The following is a 25,881-nucleotide window of genomic DNA, read 5'->3' on the forward strand; positions in this document are numbered from 1 at the left end:
AAAATGGCTTTTCTTTCAAAAACAAGGACATTTCTAAGTGACCCCAAACCTTTGAACGGTAGTGTATATTTGTCTTAATTAAACATGTATTTCTTTAAATATAGCCTACACAAAAGTCTTCAACATACCAGTTTTTTTGTAAACTTTCAAAAGAAATGCTGTTATAAATAATACAATATTACACATAAAATACTTCAAATTATCCATTTATTTTTTCAAAGGTGGTTGCAATGCTGTGTAAAACAGTTGTACTGCACTAGAGTCATAAAATACATCGACATTCTCAACATTTAGCATGTCTTTGCAGGGGGGCTATTCAAATAAAAATGTGTCCGCATCGTGCTGCCAGCATAATATTCTGCTGCTAGGAGAACAGTAATGCGGGATGACATGCCTAAAAGGGAGGTTGCTCTGGAGCTTCCACAGTGCTCTGATTGGTTAAAGGATCACGTTTGTAATTTATATATAAATAATTGCGGTGATGCGGTGGCAGTGATGATGGTAGAGGGTTTCAAACTGTTGTCTCACCGCCAGACAGCTCCAACTGGTGCAGGTTTTGGGTGCCTTCCAGATAGATAGCCCATATTTATGTGCTTCCTTTGCCAGTGCAGAATGTCCAGTATGTGTCTGGAATTTACCCAATCCCTCCCCTTTAGTCTGACATCTAAAGTTCCAAATCCAACTGTAGGCCTTGACTCCAACTAACCTAATTTCTCAGGACACATGACAGCCTCCTCTATATCTGAATACCCCCATGAGAATTGGAGCTGGCTAATTAGTTGAGGTTCTCAGTGAGAGTGCATGTGTGGAAGTGCATGTAAGGCCAGAGTCACATTACAGATATAGGAAGGCCTAGTTCATGAATAATTCATCATCCTCTGTGGGTCAATCAGGCCCTGCATGGCTAGGATCTCCATGCTCACCTGAACCTGAACACAGACAGACAGAGACAGGAAAACAAATACAGACAGACAGACAGGTTTGGGTATTGGGACATCCAGATACCCAGAAATGACACGCACGCACGCGCGCGTACGCACACACGCGCACACACACACACACACACACACACACACACACACACACACAAACACACACACACACACACACACACACACACACACACACACACACACACACACACACACAATATCTATGTCAGAGTGAAAGCTGTTCAGGCATTTACTTGACCTACATGCACCAATAAGCTGAAACCCCCAAAGAGAGTGGACTCTCATGCCCTGGATGAAGTAAAAACAGTCTGATATCAGGTTATGGCTCTAGTGAATATTACAGTTTTCTTTTATTGCTTTGGAACTATTTTCACAAGTTTGTGGTACATTTTCACAACTCTTAGTACAAAACTCAAAACTGGTCACACGTGTAACGCAGTCAGTCTTTCATTGCAAACCTGTCATTGTGCATTCATTTGGATTGTAAACATCTCTCCCCACAAAACTTTTGATTCAAAATATACAGTACGTTTATTGTGAAATGTAATGAGAACACTGGTTTAATCACCAAAACACAACATATTGATAGCTTTTCAATTTAGTCGTTTTAACTACTAGTTAATCCAATAGCAAACAATGCCCTTAGAAGTGCTGAAAGTAATATGCTACAGTACTGTAGATTACAGTAGATTACACAGTTTTCACATAAGGCAATACACCTACATTACGCAAAACAATTGACAGAAATCTATACCAATCAAAGGTGTGCTCAATGAAAACATCCTCTACGATCATTCATGCAAAAAAAATAAAACAAATCCTGATATAATTGCAACTGTCTCTAATCAAATATAATAAATTAAATGAAACAAATTAAATGAATGAAAATAAAACATAAGGCTTAGCACATATTCATTTGCATCAAGCCTGTCTTGAGCATTTGGCCGATGTGTTTCATAGATACCTGGTGCCACTTCAAAAGGTGTCCGATTGTTGGTAGGCTGAGGGATGCCACATTGGCAAAGGTGTCATCGTTTACCTCAACGGCCTGATTTATTTCAGACAACCGTCTGTCATTCCTGGCCCTCACCATTTCCACCACTGTCCACTCCTCCTGGTCGGTCAGCACACGGCCACGGCCAACAATATGGGCTGTTCTGTCAATTCTGAGGGTAGAACAGAGTATACTGTCAATATATCATACTGTAAGAATACTGGAACATGTTCTGTGAATTGACATGCATTATAATATGTAATTTCCTGTAAATGTCATGGTGAAGCATAGTTCATATCCTGCAGACTTACTGGTTTTCTTGGCGAAACGTTATCATGATCAAATTGACAGTTGATCTTTTCAGATTGGGGTGAAATAATCTGGCAGATTTGTCCATGGTAAGGCCTCTGTTTACCACATGGTCAGCGGAGATGCTTTCTATTTCGCAACAAAGCCTCCTTCACTTACGCCGCCAAACTTACCCTTGTAAAACTGACTATCCTACCGATCCTCGACTTCGGCGATGTTATCTACAAAATAGCTTCCAACACTCTACTCAGCAAACTGGATGCAGTCTATCACAGTGCCATCCATTTTGATACCAAATCACCTTATACCACCCACCACTGCGACCTGTATGCTTTTGTCGGCTGGCCCTCGCTACATATTCGTTGCCAGACCCACTGGCTCCAGGTCATCTATAAGTCTATGCTAGGTAAAACTCCGCCTTCTCAGTTCTCTGGTCACGATAACAACACCCACCCGTAGCACACATTCCAGCAGGTATATCTCACTTATCATCCCCAAAGTCAACACCTGATTTGGCCGCCTTTCCTTCCAGTTCTCTGCTGCCAGTGACTGGAACGAATTGCAAAAAATCGCTGAAGTTGGAGACTTTTATTTCCCTCACCAACTTCAAACATCAACTATCTGAGCAGCTAACCGATCGCTGCAGCTGTACATAGTCCATCTGTAAATAGCCCACCCAATCTACCTACCTCATCCCCATACTGTTTTTATTTTATTTACTTTTCTGCTCTTTTGCACACCAGTATCTCTACTTGCACATCATCATCTGCTCATTTATCACTCCAGTGTTAATCTGCTAAATTGTAATAATTCGCTCCTATGGCCTATTTATTGCCCTCCTCCTCATGCCATTTGCACACACTGTATATAGACTTTCTTTTTTCTACTGTGTCATTGACTTGTTTGTGTTATTGGCTTGTTTATTGTTTACTCCATGTGTAACTCTGTGTTGTTGTCTGTTACACTGCTGTGCTTTATATTGGCCAGGTCGCAGTTGTAAATGAGAACTTGTTCTCAACTAGCCTACCTGGTTAAATAAAGGTGAAATAAATCAAATAAATTCAAATGTTGATAGAAATTGCAAGTGTTCACACATCCCCTTTAGCATCTATATGGTGACCAACTGTGGTTACCACTATGTGAAATCAATTAGCAATAATGAGTAGTCATTACGTAAGGTTATCATGTATCCTACATGTCATTTAGATGTTTAGACTTCACACACATTTCTGTAGTTCTCAAAATCCATATAGAGTAGACAAAATAGTTACAAATCTATAGGTTTACCAAACGGTTAGTTTAGTGATTAACCATTAAGTGCAGTTGGATTAAGTGATGGTCAAATGTATTTAAATAATTAAGAGAATCGTGTGAAAAGTATTGTGAGCATTGCATTGTGAAAGGCAATTACTTTATATGAAAGGTATTTCTAGATGAAACACGGATTTAGGTTTGATGAAAAAGTTAGTGTGATTTCATGTGTTGTACTTAGTCAATTGAAAAGGTGCTTAAAGTTTTGAAAAAACAGCCTTTTTGTTCATCTGTTTGGAGTTTTGTACGGAGTTGTGAAATTGTACCACATACTTGTGAAAATAGTACCAAAGCAAGAAAAAAAAAGGGCAGGCAACATGCTGCTCTGAGAAACAGACCTACAGTAAATGCAGTAGTATGGCGTTGATGTAATTCTCTAGTTCTACAGTGGAGGTCCCTGTTGCTCATTAACTCCCTGGAGTCTATGACCCAAATGGCAACCTCTTCCCTATGGGCCCTGGTCAAAAGCAGTGCACTAGATAGGGATTAGGGTGTCATTTGGAATGCAAACCCAGTTTGTTTACCCAAGGTCCATTAGAACTCTGGGCCTTTTCACTTGAAGCACAGGACAGAGGTCACAGTAGTGTCAACAGCATTCCTTCACCTGGCCTGTGTATACGCAGGGGCAGAAGCAGGTGCATGAAAGTTACACAACGATTGGCAAGACTTCACCTCTCTTTAATAGCCATCACAATCACCCACTTTCTCATTCAGTTCTGAGTTACTGAGCACCGAACTAATTAGGAAGTCTTTCAATAAACTCTCTTAACCTCCATCAGACATATGAACAGAAGCCTTATTTACTTGCCAATTTATTTAAGAATACAACACAGAAACAATACTAAACAAATGAATACATAGAAAAACACTTTATTAATAAAAATATTAAAGCATTGCCAAGTTACACAAAGTTGAGTTTTCATAAAACGAGGATGACAATCTACTGCAGATTGAGGTCTTGACTTCCTCTCTAAACATGAACAATGTTGGTAAAGGGAGTTCACTGACTGACCTCTAATGAATCCAATTCTTAAAAAAAAAGAAAAAAGCTTAAATATCACAGATGGGTGGTCTTGATAGATGACATCTAGTCTCCTATCCTCCTGAAGTTGAGTCGGAGGTCCCGTGGTTTTTCACTGAGGGTTGCACTGTGATTGAGGAGTCTAGGACCCCTGGTCGATTAGGCAATATGGATGGGCGTGTTCCAGGTCGTTTTTATTGATAGATGACATCTAGTCTCCTATCCTCCTGAAGTTGAGTCGGGAGGTCCCGTGGTTTTTCACTGAGGGTTGCACTGTGATTGAGGAGTCTAGGACCCCTGGTCGGTTAGGCAATATGGATGGGCGTGTTCCAGGTCGTTTTTTATTGCAGTCACACTGCACACATTATCTCATACTTCTTACAATGCCTGGATAAGTATTTATCTTGAATGTAACAGGAACCACATTAATATGATAGTCTAGCAAATCTTCTAAAAATACGAGATGGGGACTACAGGCTGATTGACATATACAGGCCACAGGATGCAGCAGACTTCAGAGTTAGACTCCTTGTTGGGTTGGTCTGCTAGTCCTCCTCTCCCTCAGACTCGGACTCTACATGAGAAAATATACAGATTATTATTAAACAGCTCCTCTTAGTGGTCAAAATAGGAATTACAGGTGAGTGCTCATCACAGCCCAAGTCTACAGAATGTTAATAGTCCAGTTTCATTGATTCAACAATGATTTTCTGAAAATGCAATGGCTTTCTTTTCAGTTATTGATTAGGTTACCTGTAACTGTAACCTGTATTTAACCTGTAAATGGTACCTTCTTCTGCATTTTGCAGCCACTCAACAAACTTCTTCATCTGCTCGACAAAGACACCTTTCCCTTTGGTGGTGTGAGTGTCTTTGTACCACCTCAGAATGGCCTCCTCACTCAACACATCAGCTGGGTGGAGAGAAGACGGACAGAACAGGAACATTTAGCATAGCACCACAAGGAGAAGTTATGTGAAATTGGAATTTCAGTTTACTTCCTAAATTGAAATGGAATTGACCGCAACCCTGACTACTAAGACAAATGAAAGAGATACTTAAAAACTTTGGTTTTTTTATTTTTTTATTTTTTTATTTTTTATTTCACCTTTATTTAACAAGGTAGGCTAGTTGAGAACAAGTTCTCATTTACAACTGCGACCTGGCCAAGATAAAGCATAGCAGTATGAGCAGACAACACAGAGTTACACATGGAGTAAACAATTAACAAGTCAATAACACAGTAGAAAACAAAGGGGGAGTCTATATACAATGTGTGCAAAAGGCATGAGGTAGGCGAATAATTACAATTTTGCAGATTAACACTGGAGTGATAAATGATCAGATGGTCATGTACAGGTAGAGATATTGGTGTGCAAAAGAGCAGAAAAGTAAATAAATAAAAACAGTATGGGGATGAGGTAGGTGAAAATGGGTGGGCTATTTACCAATAGACTATGTACAGCTGCAGCGATCGGTTAGCTGCTCAGATAGCTGATGTTTGAAGTTGGTGAGGGAGATAAGAGTCTCCAACTTCAGCGATTTTTGCAATTCGTTCCAGTCACAGGCAGCAGAGTACTGGAACGAAAGGCGGCCAAATGAGGTGTTGGCTTTAGGGATGATCAGTGAGATACACCTGCTGGAGCGCGTGCTACGGATGGGTGTTGCCATCGTGACAAGTGAGCTGAGATAAGGCGGAGCTTTACCTAGCATGGACTTGTAGATGACCTGGAGCCAGTGGGTCTGGCAACGAATATGTAGCGAGGGCCAGCCGACTAGAGCATACAAGTCGCAGTGGTGGGTGGTATAAGGTGCTTTAGTGACAAAACGGATGGCACTGTGATAGACTGCATCCAGTTTGCTGAGTAGAGTGTTGGAAGCCATTTTGTAGATGACATCGCCGAAGTCGAGGATCGGTAGGATAGTCAGTTTTACTAGGGTAAGCTTGGCGGCGTGAGTGAAGGAGGCTTTGTTTTACATAGAAACTGTGAAACATTGTCCTGTATAAAATGATAACACTGACCTTTGTAGAAGAGCACCACTATCTTGGAGAAGGACTTCATGAAGTGGATATTGTCATAGCAGTACTCCTGGATCCTCAGTAGCAGCACCAGCTCTGACTGGCCCTGGGTGCTGAACGCTGCTAGCAGGGGGGCATAGTGCTGGAGGGGAGAGGATACACACCCCATCAACTGTCATTATATTCATGGTTGATGTTAGCGTTGTGCAGTACTTCAAGGTGTTTGAGAGCCTCCACAGTGACCAGCTCTCATGTTATAGAGTGGTTGGGTTAGGAGTGAGATAAGTTATTAATGGTTGATGTTATGATGTACTTTAAGGTGTTTGAGGGCCTCCACAGTGACCAGCTCTCATGTTATAGAGTGGTTGGGTTAGGAGTGAGATAAGTTATTAATGGTTGATGTTATGATGTACTTTAAGGTGTTTGAGGGCCTCCACAGTGACCAGCTCTCATGTTATAGAGTGGTTGGGTTAGGAGTGAGATAAGTTATTAATGGTTGATGTTATGATGTACTTTAAGGTGTTTGAGGGCTTGCTCGGTGACCAACTCCTCCTTCTTGTTCCACTCCACAGCATTCATGAGAATGTTCCACAGCAGACCAATCACAGCCTGCTCCTGGAGAGCACTCCTCTTCATCTCCTCCTTCACGTACACCACCATCTAGAACCACAGAATAATTCTTTACTGTCCATTATGTTGGAGAATGGAATTTATCATTTTTGCTTCTACAACCCAACCCAGAGACAAACACACCCCAATGAGGGGTTGAAAGCAGAGGGGGACGCAATGCAGTGCTCTTGGAGCTTGTTCAAGGGCACAAAGGCAGGACATGGTATCTGGTATTACACCTCTCGTATGGGGCAGTCCTGAGAGAGGCGCTCCTGCAGTTCTTTCTGCAGCTCCTTGCGTGTTCCCTGAGACTGCTGTACACGCATAAAGTCTGACAGCTCCTTCAGCCCCGCCTCATTGAAGTACTTTGAGAAGTGCTCCATGTTCTGCTTGTTGGCAGGAAACAACTCCTAGAGAAACAACAAGAAGTCTTGACTCAAACAACTTCCAATGAGCTTCAACCCTACAAATTCACTACAACAGTTCCCTTTTGTGGCTGAGCACAGTAAAACAAATTGTAGCACTAACCTCTAGGCCAGAAGTTCCCAACCTTTTCCGTTCCAGGGTTCAAAACCACTGCTCTAGGATACCTGCCTAAAAAGTGTTTCTTACCAGGAGTTTCTTATCCAGGTTAGCCTTCCTCAGGGCTGAGGTGACTGCATTGGCATCTTTCTCAGATATCCATGCCTTGAACATCTTCACCGCAAAGGATGCAGAGATACCTGCAAGATACCAATAACAGACAAGAGTTAGAGAGCAACTTGGAAGAAAGCCAGAGCTATGAATATATGGCAAAAATATATGCCTCAAGACCCCCCCCCCCCCCCCCACCCCCACACACACACCTTCCTTGACAACATTGTCACTGAAGAGGCTGGTGAGGATGGGTGGGGGCAGAGTGCCGTTAGCCAATAGGATACCAGTCAACATAGCCAGCTTGGTCTGCTCTGATTCGCTGAATGCCTTCAGGAACAGCAGAAGCTACGGGATAAAACATCAGGACAGGAAATTATGTAAACTAAAGACAACAGGATAAAAAATATCTACACAGTTGAAGATGCAAAGTCTAAGGATAATCCAAAACATAGGATAATCCAAAACTGAAGTAGAACTGCTGTAGCGACTTCATACGAGCGTGTTTCCTGTGAATACTTTACCTTTTTGATTTCCTCCTCGAAGGCATTCTGCAGGTACTTGTACCTCCTGATAAGCTTGTTAAAAACCTACACAAACACACAGAGGGACATGAGATTCAGTGACAGACACAGAGAGCTGGGACAGAGAGAGACAAACAGATCGTGAAGGAGTGCAGTGACTTTAATCCAGGAGGATAATATAAAAATTGTTGTTGTGGACACACTGGATACTCCCAGGGGATTGGTGGGTATTAGCAGATCTAATACCACTCCACTGCGGGTGTCTCCCTCCGACATCCCCTTCTACCCCAGTCAATGGTAAAACAGAGAGAGTATGTGTATACATGTGTGCTCACGCATTCATGAACAGCCATGGCCTGTTCACCCCACTATCATCTAGAAAGCAAGGTCAGTAAAGGTGCATCAAAGCTGCGACAGAGAGACTGAAGAAAAGATTCCATCCCAAGGCCATCAGACTGTTAAATGGCCATCACTAGCCTGCCTCCACCCAGTACCCTAAATTTGGTCACTGTCACTAGTCGACTACCACCTAGTTACTCTACCATGCACCTTAGAGGCTGCTGTATTTGATTGTGTGTGTGTGTGTGTGTGTGTGTACCAACCTGAGCATAGTGGCGGAGGTTGGCATGGTTCTCCTTGGTGGTAAACACACAGTGTTCTGTCACCTTGGTCTTGTCCCCCTCGTCAATGCGTGTCCCACCGGGAGCTGAGACAGACAGTTATTTACATTACGATTGTAGTGATTGAGAGGGCAGAACCAGCACAGCCGGAGAGGGTAGTGACCCTGGTGCCATAAAGATCAACACACCACTTCAATGACCATCTATCCCGCCCAGCCATAAAGCGATTAGAAAGAAGAGACGAACGGACATAGACAGACGGACAGAAAGACGTGGCAAGTCATCAGGGTCAAGGGTTAAAGCTTTAGCCCCGTTAGCTAGCAGCATGGGTATGTCCTTCCTGTCAGCTATAACTGTAGAATAATCAGAGCGAGACCTACCTATCTACCCTATGTTCATGATTGATTGATTTAACAAAAAGTTGTGGATATCATGGAGATAGTGGCGCATAAGGATGGGAGAGATCAGACCCTGATGTACAGTAATTAGTAATCACACGTTAACTGGATTATTACACAACATTACTACACCCATTCACAGGAAGGAGAGAGAGAGAGAGCGCGCTTTGTTTCCGCCTAGTCAATCATCTATTTACTATCATCTCTCCATTTTTTCCCCCTTTATCTGTTCCACCCCTGAGGTGGCTGTTGACATAGGGTGATCCATTGTTGTATCCTGTTTGGGCTAAATGAGGATGTATGTGAGGGCTTAACTACTCACTACACTTTCTGAAGTCTTAGAGCCGACCTGTTAGATCTGGATCTAATGTCTACTATCCCTGTTGACTTCATAACTGCTTCATAGGACTGCGGTGGATTAAAAAAAAATCATCACTTACTGTATGTATTCATGCAAATATCATACCGTCAGTGTAGCACATTTTATTAATAGTGTGCCTGCATGAACCAGGTACCGAGAGGCTGGTTCCTTTCATGTATCCCTGGTTTCCATCTGAGCTGCTGTCTCTCCCCTGACACTGCCAGGCTCTTATTATAGGAGCAGGGTAAACCGGTTATCTCTAATGGGCTTGACATGCAGTATGCAGTGACTGACACAGGCCCCATCCTGTGTGTGTGTGTGTGTGTGTGTGTGTGAGAGACGGAGACAGATTGACAGAGACTTTACATTCAATTCATTCTACAAAGATTACACACTGCAGGATGTGAATGAGCATGTGTTTGTGAGTGTGGTCAAAGACATACTCTTTGTGAGAACTCCATGCCATGTAAACAATGAGTGTGTGGGGAGAAAGACAGTGATTATAGAATAAATCTACCAGCTTAGGTCTGCAGGGTCACACTGACCACCAGTTAACAGGACAAAGGGTTCAGCATATTAATCAATGCCCCACCCCCCACCTCACTGAACACAAATATGTGTTCAAGTACCCTCATCTATTAGTGAGGAAAACGTGGGAGTTAGAACAAGTGAATACAGCTCAACGAGCAGTCCACTGACACATACAGGAGGAACAGTGTATCCGGTTCTCTGATAGGCCAGGATGTCTTTGACCCTGGTAATCTGACAAAGCCAGCAGTGATCTGTTTGTCCTTGCCTGAGAGGACATGGGCATGCTTGGTGCCCTAGTGCGAATACTGATACGAAGGGACCAGGATGGCCCATTACGGAGCAGTGAGCTGAAACCAGGTGCAGATGGCCATGATACTGTAGCTACCTTAGTACAACACCTAGCAACCTCATCAAGCGGGGCAGACCTCTTGGTGTAATGGCAAAGATTATGTACTGACAGTCCTGGGACCTGGATTCAAGGCCCGGTCGGGCTGCCTGCTAAATTCGGCGCAATCTACTCACCGAGCATGCTCCCCGCGATGAGGATGTCGAAGAGAGTGTCGGCATAGCGACGGTAGTCGAGTCGGGACCCGGTAACGTCCAGGAACTTGGCTACAGCATCGAGGTCCCCTCCTGCTTCGTTGAGGCCCAGAATAATTGTGTCTCTAAAAACTGTGGGCTCAAACTTCTCCTTTTCATCTGGGTGGGGAGGAAAGGGCAGAGGAGAACATCCTTGTTGCATGTACACTAATGTGTGTTAAACCTTAACACAGTTAACATCAGAAAGTGAGGTATGGTAAACCATGCATAATACAGTAGATTCCTTATGCCAGGGATCATCAACTAGATTCACCTGCAGGTTGATTTTTTTCTTGAGTGGATGGTCAGGGGGCCAGAACAATAATTACAAATAATTGGTAGACTGCAAATTGACCGCAAGAAGCCTAAACAGATTTAATATTTGACTAAAACAATCACGCTTAAATTTGTATACAGATTTTCCTAAATTAAAATCACTTGAAGCGTATTTTCACAATCTTTTACAATACAAATAAAATAAAAATGTGCTCAGAAAACTTGTCGGGCCAAATAAGACATCCCTTCAGTTCCCTAGCCAAGGTGTGATGAGGACAAGGGACCCTGCCCTGATGGGACACTACTTACCCTGGGGGAGAGTTAGCCTCCCCGATTGATCCTCTGTGGTTTTCCCAAAGAACAGTGTCCAAACGATATCCCCTTCATTAACAGATCACTGGGTATCAACACACGGCTCAAGAGAATCAACAAGGTGCCCCACGGAGTATGAACCCAATGTCCCTACGACACTACACGTTCTTCTGCTCTGTGAGTAATATATATAACAACACCCACTGCTTCTGGACTGGCAGGAAGTTCAGCTATAGCCTGGTCCCAGATCTGTTTGGGTGGTCATGTCTGGGAGTTGCCAAGAGAGCACAAACAAGAGAGCTGACGTTCTAGGAACTTAAACATCTTATTGACTGGGAGCCAGCCTGGATCGCAGTAGGTGTTGTGTAAGAGGGAATGTAAAGCCACAACAATCCATTGCTGCAAGATAACCCTAGACACAAAGAGTATTTATAGTCTGTTTATGTGTGGAGAGGACAGAAGAGAACAGGAGAACCCTGCTAAACCTTTGCTGGTCCCTTACTAAGAAGCAGATCTTAATAGGAGAAATCTACGCTAAAAGTGTGCATTGACACTCTGGAGGTCGTGAGACTCAAAAAGATAATCAAGACATCTCACAGTCTTAAAGAGGCAGTTGATTTAAGAAACGGGTTCAATTATTTGGTACTGCAACGTAACATTGTCTGTCGTCTTGACAACATATTGGTATTGCAATTTCACACCATGCATGTTGTCTTGCCAACATACTGTATGTGGTAAACATTAGGCATTGACATTGGGCGTTGACAGCTGTCTGTGGCTGTAACTCAACTCACCCCTTTTCCTGGTCTTGAACCGCTGGCCTGTTAGCACTGGCTTCTGTTGCTTACCGGTATTCATAAAAGTCTTGAGGAAGAAAACACACACACAGAATCAGGAAATGAGCAGACCATTAGCACTACAACATACAATAGTACCATTCCATCGAATGACAGAATAACTTTGTTTCTGTCGGGCCTACTGCAACAGCAGTCTGTAAACAAAACATATTTAAAGGCCTGTAACATTATTTATACGTGTTAATATGCCCAAAATATACAATGTCTGACAGTTTACTAACAGCCAACAAACCATTTAATAATAGTTTATAAGCGCTTCAGTCCACCTCAGACCTTCAAAATGTCACTGAGCAACCATTTATTTTCTACAGGCTTCCACAACTAAAAGTCTTATTTTCTTATGCCCAACTAGAGTCCAGACGGCTAAAGGAACAGGTGAAAGCTCTATGCTTACCGGCTGTGAGTCCCTCTTACCAGTGACAGTGAGTTATTTAGAGTGTCACTGAATGCCCTGTGAATGTATCAGACTTGTCCTGCCTGTCAACCTTGTGCCCTGTGCTATATACTGTATGTTGTAGGCTCATCCCGGTCCATGTCCCTGCAGCGTAAACTAGTCTCTCCCTGATTCGCTCAATCTAATTCCCTCTGAATCCCCCCTCGCCCTCTCTTAGACGCGTGTCAAATTACACCAAGGACATGTCGGACCACGGTACACACACACACTCACACACACACAAAGGTTCTTTGAGGGCACACTCCTCCTTAGGACAGACATATACAGTCAGACAGGCCAGTACTAGAGGGTCAAGTGATTAAGGTACTGTATAATCTACTTTACCACACCAAGACATGTTGTCTGGAGGGGATTCCACAGAGCACACAGTAGTAACCTTGTCCCAGACCTGGATGTGCTTTAGCCAACTTCTCTGACTGGGTGACATATCATAATTGGTACAGCAGTGTCAGGGTACAGGCAAAAGCCAGGGTGACAAGTCTGCTGAAAAAAAATGGAAAAAAACCCAAAACATTTCTGGACAGCTACTAAACAAAAATGCTGAGGATGGCAAATAAAATAGCAGAGTACCCCTCCCATTTGGGTTCAACTCAAGAGTTTGCGCTCCTGCCGTCCAGGAAGCACTACAGACTCCCATGTGTGCCACACAAACTGACCCTGATGAATAAATAAGGAGAACAATAGGGACATGCCATCTCGCTCACCATTTCGCAGTGCATTCTCTTGTACGTAAAGCAAAAATCAGACATTTCGACAAAGAAATATCTAATATGTTTGGCATGACAAGGAATGAGCAGAGCAGGGAGGACTTGTCTGAATTTTACAGATGGGTTTAGGCTGTCTGTATCTGAAATCAAATAAAAGGTGTATTGGTCACGTAAACAGATTTGGAGAAGTTATCACAGGTGCGCCAACAATAGCTAGAAAACAATATGCAAATAATCCCAAAGTAAAAATGCACTCATCAGAACGAGCAATGTCAGAGACCGTAATATAAATACAGGACCAGTCAAAAGTCTGGACACACCTACTCATACCAGCGTTTATTTTCACTATTTTCACTACTCCAGAGTACAGGCCTCGGTGTAACACCCATTCCTCCGACGCTAAAACGCAAATCCGACCATCACCCCTGTGTCTTGTTTTGTCTAGGGGTTTTGTAGTCTATGGGGTTGTGTTCAGTTGAGTGTTCTAGGTAAGTCTATGGTTGCCTGGAGTGGTTCTCAATCAGAGGCAGGTGTTTATCGTTGTCTCTGATTGGGAACCATATTTAGGCAGCCATATTCTTTAGGTATGTTGTGGGTGATTGTTCCTGTCTCTGTGTTTTGCACTAGTTAGGACTGTTTCGGTTTTTCCACGGTTTCTTATTTTGTATAGTGTTCACGTTTTCATCTTTCATTAAAGATGTTTAGAAATTACGACGTCCTCCTCTCCTTCCCAGGAAGAAAACCGTTACACATATATGCTTATTACAATCTATAAAGCATTATAGATGCAAGTGTTACCAACAAATCACATTTGATGGTTAGGGGTTACTTAAGGTTAGAGTGAGCCTCTTGTCTCCCTACAGCTCTGCACAATGTTTATTCTGTAAAAAGACCTCTAGAAAGCACCAGACAATACCCACGGCTTCAGTCTTTTTACCACAGTGAGAGCACAGAGAGCTGAGGACGGATAGTCTGCCTTGGGGGATGGTGGAAGTGGTCCCACAGCAATTATCAGTGTGGAAGATGTAAACAGGACTCACCTGATGTAAACCTCCACACAGTTGTGTCACCTCAGATGTAACATTGTGAAAAGGAGAAGAAAATCTGACATTTTCTGTGATGAGGAATTCAATCTGAATAATGTCCCTTTTCAATACTAGGTGGGGGGGAGATAAAAATCAACCCTCCTTTCACAATATTACTCCTCTGTTCATTTAGGCATCTAGAGCCAAATCTCAGGGTAACAGTCTGTCACGAGAGACTCCTCTGTTAGTGGACCTCTACTCTACTTCATTGACTCCATGACAGAGGACCAATTTGATGTGGATGGCTGCGCTAGTAACGTTGCGGACCAGTTTCATAACCACACGTAGATATGGTCAGTCACAACTAGGGTTGCAAAGGATAGGATATTTTCCAGTAAATTTTCCATGGGACGTTAAGCCCTGGAATTAGGGGAATTAAAAAAACAACAAGTTAGCTTATAACAGTGAACCTTTTTTGTGGGATAAACATGAGGAAATTCTAGGTCCTGCAGGATATTTTGGTTAAACTATCCGCAATTGTATGCACAGTGCACTCTTCCATCACATGTACAGTGCATTCTTCCATCACATGCACAGTGCACTCTTCCATCACATGCACAGTGCATTCTTCCATCACATGTACAGCTGATTCTCAAGATCTTCCACACTAATGAGATGCTATTGAGCTCACACTACTACACTGTCTGAGCCAAGGACTACATGCTTTCTGGTAAGTTTTGATTACAATACTGGGTGGGGTGAATATAATTTTATATGACACTATTTTTTTATTAACTAGTAAATAGTAGCTTACAGCAACGTGTGTTTAAAATAATTTCTAATTTAACAATTTCTGCTAGTTAGTTTTTGCTACCATGTGGGTTTTAGCTTGCTTGAGCCTGCTAACTGAAGAGTGTTAATGCACCTGTTTCCATACATGTTTCATTTTAAAATATTTATCTTACAAAAAGAGTTGAGTACATATGCAAATACTGTGCCAAATCATACGTGAAGAATGTAAAGATGCAGAATCATCTTGCCAAGTGCATAAAGTTCCCTCAGCGCTCACAACAAGCAAACTGACAAAAGTCCCTCTAGTTCTAGTCGAGGTGAAAAGTGATGAATCAGACACCTTATCGATAGCAACAGCTCATGGTCCTCCTGGAATTAGAAGTTGTTTTTTTTACTCAATGGAAGAACATAGAGAAATGCTGATGAATGTCTTTCTCGAGCTGTGTATGCAACTGGTTCACCTCTGATGCTCACAGGCAATGTGTATTGGAAGAGATTTCTGAATGTTTTTCCTCCCAGCATACACACACCTCCAACCAGACATGCTTTATCTACTCATTTGCTGGATGCAGTTCAACAGAGTTCAAGTGAAGGTCAAGCAAATCAGAGAAAGCAGACTGTGTTGCAATCGTCTCTGATGGGTGGTCGAATGTTCATGGGCAAGAAATAATTAACTACATCATCTCAACTAGTATTCTATAAGAGCACATACACAAGGGACAACAGACACACTGTTCTCCACATTGCAGATGAGCTGAAGGCAGTCAATGACCTTGGACCACAGAAGGTATTTGCACTGGTGACAGACAATGCTGCGAACATGAACGCCCATTGGCTGTGCTGCTCATGCATTGAATCTGCTCATCAAGGACATCATGGTACTGAAAAGAATGGAAACACTCTACAAGAGAGCCAAGGAAATGGTTAGGTATGTGAAGGGTCATCAAGTTATAGCAGCAATCTACCTCACCAAGCAAAGTGAGAAGAATAAGAGCACCACATTGAAGCTGCCCAGCAACACCTGTTGGGGTGGTATTGTCATCATGTTTGACAGTCTCCTGGAGAGGAAGGATTTCTCTCCAAGAAATGGCCATATCACAGTCTGCCGATATGGACAGCCCCATCAAGAGGATCCTCCAGGATGATGTATTTTGGGGGAGAATGGTAAGCAGCCTGAAACCTATAGCAGTAGCCATTGCACGGATTGAGGGAGACAATGCCATCCTGATTGATGTTCAGACTCTGCTTGCCGATGTAAAAGAATAAATCTGTACTGCCCACTTCACTGTTGTGCCAAGCAGAGGAAATTCTGAAATACATCAAAAAGAGTGAAGAGTTCTGCCTGAAGCCCATACACGCCGCAGCGTACATGTTGGACCCCAAGTATGCTGGCAAGAGCATCCTGTCTGGTGCAGAGATCAACAAGGCCTTTGGTGTCATTACTACCGTGTCTCACCACCTTGGCCTGGATGAGGGCAAGGTTTTTGGCAGTGTGGCGAAGTACACTTCCAAGCAAGGGCTTTGGGATGGAGATGCAATATGGCAGTCGTGCCAACATATCTCATCAGCCACCTGGTGGAAGGGACTTTGTGGATCTGAGGCTCTTTCCCCTGTTGCCTCCATCATCCTCCAAATCCCACCAACATCAGCCGCCTCAGAGCGCAACTGGTTCTTGTTTGGGAACACACAAACACTGACCAATACAAGGGTTGAAAAATTGGTGGCCATGTGGGCAAATTTGAGGTTTTTTGAGCCTGACAACCAGCCATCCTCAAGGTTGGAAAGTGACAGTGAAGATGAGGCCTCAGAGTCTGATGTTCAAGAGGTGGACATTGAGGAGGTCCAGGGAGAAGACATGGAAACCTGAGAGGAAGACAACCAAAGCTTTAGTTTCTAGATCATTTTACAGATTTAGGAGATGTGATGGATCATTCAATATTCCCTTTCTTTTGTTGTTCAGTGAAATCATCCCATGTGAAGAGTCAACTAATTTAATTAAAATTAAATTTGTAACTAAATTGTTTTTAAAAATGATTTATATTGGAAGGATTTAATCATTTGCAATTATGTCTACGTATGATAAGGCAAAAGGTTTGTTTGTCTCCATATGATATGGTAAATATATTCAATGCAAAAAACATGACATTTAAATGGTATTTATATGCATATATTCCCGTTAATTCCCGTATATTCCCGTTAATTCCGACGGAATGTTTCCATCTGTGAATATTCCCCAAAATGTGCAACCCAAGTCACAACCAGTGCTTTCAAAAACACACCCCTTGTGATTTCACGTCAAACCATGTGCATTGTCACCATCAACACACGTCTACCTGCCACCAACATGCATGCACGGACACATATCAAATGTTATTAGTCATGGGCCTTCCGGGTGGCACAGTGGTTAAGGGCGCTGTACTGCAGTGCCAGCTGTGCCAGCAGAGACTCTGGGTTTGCGCCCAGGATCTGTCGTAGCCGCCCGCGACCGGGAGGTCCGCGGGGCGATGCACAACTGGCCTAGCGTCGTCCGGGTTAGGGAGGGCTTGGCCGGTAGGGATATTCTTGTCTCATCGCGCACCAGCGACTCCTGTGGCGGGCCGGGCTCAGTGCACGCTAACCAAGGTGGCCAGGTGCACGGTGTTTCCTCCGACACATTGGTGCGGCTGGCTTCCGGGTTGGATGCACGCTGTGTTAAGAAGCAGTGCGGCTTGGTTGGGTTGTGTATCGGAGGACGCATGACTTTCAACCTTCGTCTCTCCCGAGCCCGTATGGGAGTTGTAGCGATGAGACAAGATAGTAGCTACTAACAATTGGATACCACGAAATTGGGGAGATAAAGGGGTAAAATCCCCCCCCCCCAAAAAAATGTTATTAGTCACATGCTCCGAATAACACCTCACAGTGAAATGCTTACTTATGAGCCAAGTAATTAAAGAGCAGCAGTTAAATAACACGGGGGGTACCGGTACAGAGTCAATGTGCAGGGGCACCAGTTAGTTGAGGTAATATGTACATGTAGGTAGAGTTATTAAAGTGACATAGATAACAAAAGAGAGTGGCAGCGGTGTGAAGGGGGGGGGTAGCGGCACTGCAAATAGTCTGGGTAGCCATTTGGAATAGGTTTGTTGAGCCCTCTTCATGACTGTCTTGGTGTGCTTGAGCTTGATAGTTTGTTGGTGATGTGGACACCAAGGAACTTGAAGCTCTCAACCTGCTCCACTACAGCCCCGTCAATGAGAATGGGGGTGTGCTCTGTCCTCTTTTTCCTGTAGTCCACAATCACCTCCTTTGTCTTGATCACATTGAGGGAGAGGTTGTTGTCCTGGCACCACACGGCCAGGTCTGACCTCATCCCTATAGACTGTTTCGCCTACCACTCTTGTCTCATCAGCAAATGTAATGATGGTGTTGGAGTCATGCCTGTCCATGCAGTCATGAGTGAACAGGGAGTACAGGAGGGCACTGAGCACACACCCCTGAGCACCCGTGTTGAGGATCAGCGTGGCAGATGTGTTGTTACCTACCCTTACCACCTGGCGGCAGCCCAGGGAGGTGTTTAGTCCCAGGGTCCTTAGCTTATGGATGAGCTTTGGGGGCACTATGATGTTGAGCACTGAGCTGTAGTAAATTAATAACATTCTCACATAGGTGTTCCTTTTGTCCAGGTGGGAAAGGGCAGTGTGGAGTGCAACATCTGTGGATCTGTTAGGGTGGTATGCAAATTGGAGTGGGTCTAGGGTTTCTGGGATGATGGTGTTGATGTGAGCCATGACCAGCCTTTCAAAGCACTTTATGGCTACATATGTGAGTGCTATGGTAGTAATTTAGGCAGGTTACCTTAGTGTTCTTGGGCACAGGGACTATGGTGGTCTACTTAAAACATGTTGGTATTACAGACTCGGACAGGTTGTACACACAGGCTTTGTAGGCCTGTCCAACTGACATTCAATGCCCAAAATACAATTCCTGGAAACAGGCAACAGTCGCCAGAGAATGCTGACAGGGAGACTCAACAGCCTCTGTGGAGCTCAATGTTTCTGATAAGAACTACAGAAAGTGTGTGCTGGTATGAGAGAATGACATTGAAACGTGACTACAGTATAAACAGACTGGTCTCATAGATTAGACATAACATAGTAAACATGTTACATTTGGTACGGTTAAATAAGACAGATGGTTAAAACAAAAGTAGAGTGGTTGGTCAGGCTGGATGGCTAGGTGTATAATGCGAACGTCTAGCAACCCAAAGGTTGTGAGTTTGAATATCATCAGGGACAACCTTAGCAATTTTCAACTACTTACTACATTTGAGCTACTTAGCATGTTAGGTAACCCTAACATGAACCCAAACCACTAACCCCTAGCCTAGCTAACGTTAACCACCAAGTTAGAATTCATATAATATTGTATGTTTTGTAAATTTGTAACATAGTGTAACGACCCTGGGTTTATAAGCGCGGAAATCGACTCTGCCGTTTGAGCATGCTTTTACGGCACAGTCGATAGCGCGCCGGAGCTCGGGCTCGAAGGTCGAGGGTTCGAGACCTGCTCCCTGCTGTTTGATTACACTGGTGTCAGAAGTGGGATAAAACCCAGGGTCGTTACAATATCATACGAAATGGGGTGTCTCGGATTTATGTACAGAATAATACGAAATGCTCTGAGATTAGGTTGGTATAAAATAATGCACCTCAATAAGTGAGTGCCCTATCATATTGTAGGTTGGCATTTTGTCATGTTTGTTCTGGAGGTACTAGCTAGACTCTGTAACAATAACCACATAAAATCAGATTTTAATCCTAGCCCGAACCTTAACCTCACCGCTAACCCTAACCATAAAATAAGACCAAAAACCTTATTTTTGTTTCATGAAATTTTACAATAGACACTATTTTGACTTTGCAGCTAAGGGGAAATAGCTCAAGTTCTTCCTCAAGGACAAGCCTCATGATTCAGACTTTATTTTCCCTTACGGTTAAGGTATAATTCAATACAAAACCGTAAATGATTTATAATCCACATGATAATTCAAATGCCCTGTTGCTGCTGTAGCAAACTGTCTACTATAGCCATTTAGCCAATGCACTCCCAACGAGCTCAGCAGCAGAGCGGTTACCTCGATCGTTATTATTGGATCACTGATAATCTGTACACGTGAAGACAGAGAGAGCTGCATATGATTATTTTATTAGGCAAGTCAGTTAAGAACAAATTATTATTTACAATAACGGCCCAACCATAACCCGGAAGATGCTGGGCTAAATTGTGCGTCGCCTTGTGGGACTTGTGGGACTCCCAATCACGGCTGGAATCGAACTCTGAGATGCAGTGCCTTAGACAGCTGTGCCATTCGGGAGCCCCGAGGCTATTCAATTCCAAATATACCCGAATGCCAGTCTCGTTCTCCAATATGTTATTAGGTCTTTGGAGGACGTGGGCACTATCATGTCACAAATAATGTTTATAAAGCTTCTTTAAAATGATACATAATAGGTAGTAGCTACATTGTACAGTAAGTAGCCCATGCCCGTAGTCATTTCCAAAAACCGCCCAACCCCTGCGCGCACCTGTAGCGCACCTCATGGTCGGCAGAACCAGCTTGATATTTGTCGAATAAAACAACTTCTATAAAGAAGTACTTACGACGAACAACAAACAGTTTAGGAGAGTGTAAGGCATGATTTAAATTCCGTTACATGACTAAACTTGTCACAAAATCTCGCCAAACTAATCAAGTTTAACAGTTAAACCTGAAATAGTATTACATTTCACGATGTGAAATACTTGAGGGACTTACCCTGCAGTGGTTGACTCTACAACAAGTTGAGATGACAGAAGAGAATAAAGAATAGGCACTTATCGCAGCGTCGGACTGACCACTTGAAATACAGTCGGGATAAACCAAAGACGTCAGCATAGTGGAATCCAGGCAGAATTAAATATACCAAACGATGACAACATACGGCGATCTTTGTACTTCAAATACATTTATTACAAACAATTTGATTATAAAGAATAATAATATATATGTTCGATATACATGCATGACATTAACGCTATGGACATTCTGTCACCGCTTTCTTCACATTGTGGTGTAGTCCAAGGATGGTTTATTCCTTTTAGAAATTTGGTGAAGTAAATCATCTTCTACTGTCGTCATGTCAAATGGAGTGACGAGTTTGGGATAAATCCATATCCACAGCCATATATTGTTTGTCAACACTTGTGAACTCAGAATATTAATTACATGTGAACAACAAAGATAATGGCTGCTCCCAAGAAAGGTGATATTTCAGCACACGAGCGGGAAATATTTAAGGTTATTGCTGCAGGTAAATTGCTTGAAGATTTTTTTTTGCCTGACTTTGTAAACACGCTTTTCTGTTATATTGATTTTTTCAGTGCATATTGCCACAATATTGTCTTGCGTTGTGACACCAATATGATTAAAGCAATTATCCACAGGCATTTTTGCTGTTGTCATGTATACTCCCTCATCCGCCTCTAGGTCATCAGGCTGCTGATTATCCCGCACACCTGTCACCAACGTCAAGCGCACCAGCACCTCATGACACTCACCTGGACTCCATCACCTCCTTGATTATCTTCCCTACATCTGTCACTCCCCTTGGTTCTTTCCTCAGGTGTTATGGACTTTGTTTTCATGTCGGTGAGATGTTTGTGGGTGATGTTGATTGGGTTGTTAATTAAAACACTCCCTGTACCTGCTTCCTGACTCTCAGCACACTCGTTACAGCTGTAATAATTTTATAGTAATAATTTCATTAGCCTAGGTTACTTCCCATAGTAGTCGCAATAACACTATGACAAATTAAATATATTTGTATACCAAACTGCTGGAGTGCAGCTGTTTTCACAATCGCAGTTTCTTGCCAAATTGTATACCTATGGGGTGAGAATGAGATATTGCACAGATCATTTATAAGAGAATGTATGAGATCGAGGTATTGCATGTTTCAATCTATATCTAAAATCTCTCTCAGGTGATGTGCAAGATGTTGTAGAGCTGCTGGGCTCCAATGATGTCAGAGTCAACTGTCTGATGAGGTATGGATGGGGCTAGGGAGTCTTGTGGAAATCTGACAATGTTACCTGTGGCGTTTGTGTCATTTGTCAATGCTAAAATGAGATTTGTCATTCATTTGCACAAGATATCCTTGTCCCAGATCCATATGCTAGCCATAAATACCCCTGAGATGTTTAGAATATTATAAACCATAACTGTCATTTAAAAGTGAATTTCACTAAAATCCTCTACACATACATGCTAATGGTTAGTGCCACAAACAGAGTGATGTAATTGGGATGATGTAGCCATAGAGGCGTGTGTAACGTGGGTGTAGGCCTGCAGCGTGTGTTTTCCATTGTTATGTAGACAGATGGCGAAGACTCTTGAGGGCAGGATGCAGTACTCCAGGACGTTCCACAATAGCATCACGCTGCCACTAGATGTAACCCACAGACTACTTCAGACCACGTGTTGTGTTGTGTTGTGTCCAGTCTGTCAGAATCAGATGGGGCAGCAGAGATGACAGTATATACTTTGGTGCTGCTGCCCGCTTTAGATCTGTCTGAAGAGATCTATCTGTCTGGACGTGAACGCAGGACACAGAGAGAGGTAACACTCTCAGACCTCTTCTATATAAGCCTGCTGGCTACAGTCATGTTTTATTAGTTGTATGTACAGGTTACACATGGTATACATCGTCAGGGCAGTGCACCAATGTACAAGAATAGTCTGATCTGTTTTGACTGTCTAACCAACTGCATACGCCTGGTGGCTGTCATTCTTCAGTTAGATGAGAGAACCTAGTTATTTACAAGTGTTTTTCTGAGTCAGTTATGAAGTCATAGGAGAGTGTTTATTCTGTAGCCTACCAAGTGACCAGTCAGTACTCAGCTTGAGGTTTCTGCCACAGTGTTTCTGTGAAGATTAGTGCTTCTTTACGTAATAGGATTTCAGTTTGTTGAAACATTGGAAAGTGTTAATTTGTTTCTCTTGAACAGCTTTGTTTGACATCTTCTCTAGAACATGAGCTGTGACGGCTTCGCTCTCACACACTCTTAGGAAAAAAAAGGTGCTCTCTAGAACCTAAACGTGTTCTTTGGCTGTCCCCATATGAGAGCCCTTTGGAGAACCCTTTTTGGTTACAGGTAAAACCCTTTTATTCCAGATAGAACCCTTTCCACTGGGGGTTCTACATGGAACCCAAAGGGGTTCTTCAAAGGGCTCTCCAATGGGGACAGCTGAATAAGCCCTTTGGAATCCTCGCTCTTTATAGTTCTCTCCCTCGCTCTTTATAGTTCAATTCAATTCAAGGGCTTTATTGGCATGGGAAACATGTGTTAACATTGCCAAAGCAAGTGAGGTAGACAACATATAAAGTGAAAAACAACAAAAATTAACAGTAAACATTACACATACAGAGGTTTCAAAACAGTAAAGACATTACAAATGTCATATTATATATATATATATATATATATATATATATATATATACAGTGTTTTAACAATGTACAAATGGTTAAAGGACACAAGATAAAATAAATAAGCATAAATATGGGTTGTATTTACAATGGTGTGTGTTCTTCACTGGTTGCCCTTTTCTCGTGGCAACAGGTCACAAATCTTGCTGCTGTGATGGCACACTGTGGAATTTCACCCAGTAGATATGGGAGTTTTTCAAATTTGGATTTGTTTTCGAATTCTTTGTGGATCTGTGTAATCTGAGGGAAATATGTCTCTCTAATATGGTCATACATTGGGCAGGAGGTTAGGAAGTGCAGCTCAGTTTCCACCTCATTTTGTGGGCAGTGAGCACATAGCCTGTCTTCTCTTGAGAGCCATGTCTACCTACGGCGGCCTTTCTCAATAGCAAGGCTATGCTCACTGAGTCTGTACATAGTCAAAGCTTTCCTTAATTTTGGGTCAGTCACAGTGGTCAGGTATTCTGCCGCTGTGTACTCTCTGTTTAGGGCCAAATAGCATTCTAGTTTGCTCTGTTTTTTTGTTAATTCTTTCCAATGTGTCAAGTAATTATCTTTTTGTTTTCTCATGATTTGGTTGGGTCTAATTGTGCTGTTGTCCTGGGGCTCTGTAGGGTGTGTTTGTGTTTGTGAACAGAGCCCCAGGACCAGCTTGCTTAGGGGACTCTTCTCCAGGTTCATCTCTCTGTAGGTGATGGCTTTGTTATGGAAGGTTTGTGAATCACTTCCTTTTAGGTGGTTGTAGAATTTAACGGCTCTTTTCTGGATTTTGATAATTAGTGGGTATCGGCCTAATTCTGCTCTGCATGCATTATTTGGTGTTCTACGTTGTACACGGAGGATATTTTTGCAGAATTCTGCGTGCAGAGTCTCAATTTGGTGTTTGTCCCATTTTGTGAAGTCTTGGTTGGTGAGCGGACCCCAGACCTCACAACCATAAAGGGCAATGGGCTCTATGACTGATTCAAGTATTTTTAGCCAAATCCTAATTGGTATGTTGAAATGTATGTTTCTTTTGATGGCATAGAATGCCCTTCTTGCCTTGTCTCTCAGATCGTTCACAGCTTTGTGGAAGTTACCTGTGGCGCTGATGTTTAGGCCAAGGTATATATAGTTTTTTGTGTGCTCTAGGGCAACAGTGTCTAGATTGAATTTGTATTTGTGGTCCTGGTGACTGGACCTTTTTTGGAACACCATTATTTTGGTCTTACTGAGATTTACTGTCAGGGCCCAGGTCTGACAGAATCTGTGCATAAGATCTAGGTGCTGCTGTAGGCCCTCCTTGGTTGGTGACAGAAGCACCAGATCATCGGCAAACAGCAGACATTTGACTTCGGATTCTAGCAGGGGGAGGCCGGGTGCTGCAGACTTTTCTAGTGCCCGCGCCAATTCGTTGATATATATGTTGAAGAGGGTGGGGCTTAAGCTGCATCCCTGTCTAACCCCACGACCCTGTGTGAAGAAATGTGTGTTTTTTGCCAATTTTAACCGCACACTTGTTGTTTGTGTACATGGATTTTATAATGTCGTATGTTTTACCCCCAACACCACTTTCCATCAGTTTGTATAGCAGACCCTCATGCCAGATTGAGTCGAAGGCTTTTTTGAAATCAACAAAGCATGAGAAGACTTTGCCTTTGTTTTGGTTTGTTTGGTTGTCAATTAGGGTGTGCAGGGTGAATACATGGTCTGTTGTACGGTAATTTGGTAAAAAGCCAATTTGACATTTGCTCAGTACATTGTTTTCATTGAGGAAATGTACGAGTCTGCTGTTAATAATAATGCAGAGGATTTTCCCAAGGTTACTGTTGACACATATTCCACGGTAGTTATTGGGGTCAAATTTGTCTCCACTTTTGTGGATTGGGGTGATCAGTCCTTGGTTCCAAATATTGGGGAAGATGCCAGAGCTAAGGATGATGTTAAAGAGTTTTAGTATAGCCAATTGGAATTTGTTGTCTGTATATTTGATCATTTCATTGAGGATACCATCAACACCACAGGCCTTTTTGGGTTATTTTGTCCTGTAACTCATTCAATGCAATTGGATAATCCAGTGGGTTCTGGTAGTCTTTAATAGATGAT

At 42.8% G+C, this 25,881-nt stretch overlaps 1 protein-coding gene across 2 annotated transcripts; it reads right to left on the reverse strand.

Moving 5' to 3' along the window:
* Positions 1-4,366: 4,366 nt before the first annotated feature.
* LOC110488123 (eIF5-mimic protein 1) lies at positions 4,367-21,200 on the reverse strand. Of its 2 annotated transcripts, none has more exons than XM_021560152.3 (12): positions 21,084-21,200; positions 12,246-12,315; positions 10,807-10,983; positions 8,977-9,080; positions 8,375-8,440; positions 8,063-8,198; positions 7,830-7,939; positions 7,457-7,627; positions 7,122-7,268; positions 6,612-6,750; positions 5,379-5,501; positions 4,367-5,162 (listed from the first exon to the last, which is right to left on the reverse strand). In XM_021560152.3, exons 2-12 carry the CDS (start codon positions 12,307-12,309, stop codon positions 5,134-5,136), a joined length of 1,266 nt encoding a protein of 421 aa, XP_021415827.2. In that variant the 5' UTR covers positions 12,310-12,315; positions 21,084-21,200; the 3' UTR covers positions 4,367-5,133. The 2 variants fall into 2 exon arrangements, with proteins under 2 accessions (XP_021415827.2, XP_021415828.1); XM_021560153.3 differs by lacking the exon at positions 21,084-21,200 and adding an exon at positions 12,703-12,885.
* Between the last annotated feature and the right edge of the window lie 4,681 nt (positions 21,201-25,881).

The sequence above is a fragment of the Oncorhynchus mykiss genome, chromosome 30, assembly GCF_057628025.1.
Source record: "Oncorhynchus mykiss isolate SJ-2025 chromosome 30, ASM5762802v1, whole genome shotgun sequence".
Taxonomy (NCBI): Eukaryota; Metazoa; Chordata; class Actinopteri; order Salmoniformes; family Salmonidae; genus Oncorhynchus; species Oncorhynchus mykiss.

Excerpts from the sequence above, each read along its gene's own strand:
- LOC110488123 (XM_021560152.3), bottom strand. The coding sequence starts at position 12,309 with ATGAATACCGGTAAGCAACAGAAGCCAGTGCTAACAGGCCAGCGGTTC. Across the intron at positions 8,441-8,976 it reads ACCTCCGCCACTATGCTCAG|GTTTTTAACAAGCTTATCAG; the intron begins GTTGGTACACAC and ends GTGTTTGTGTAG. Across the intron at positions 7,269-7,456 it reads AGGACTGCCCCATACGAGAG|ATGGTGGTGTACGTGAAGGA; the intron begins GTGTAATACCAG and ends CTGTGGTTCTAG.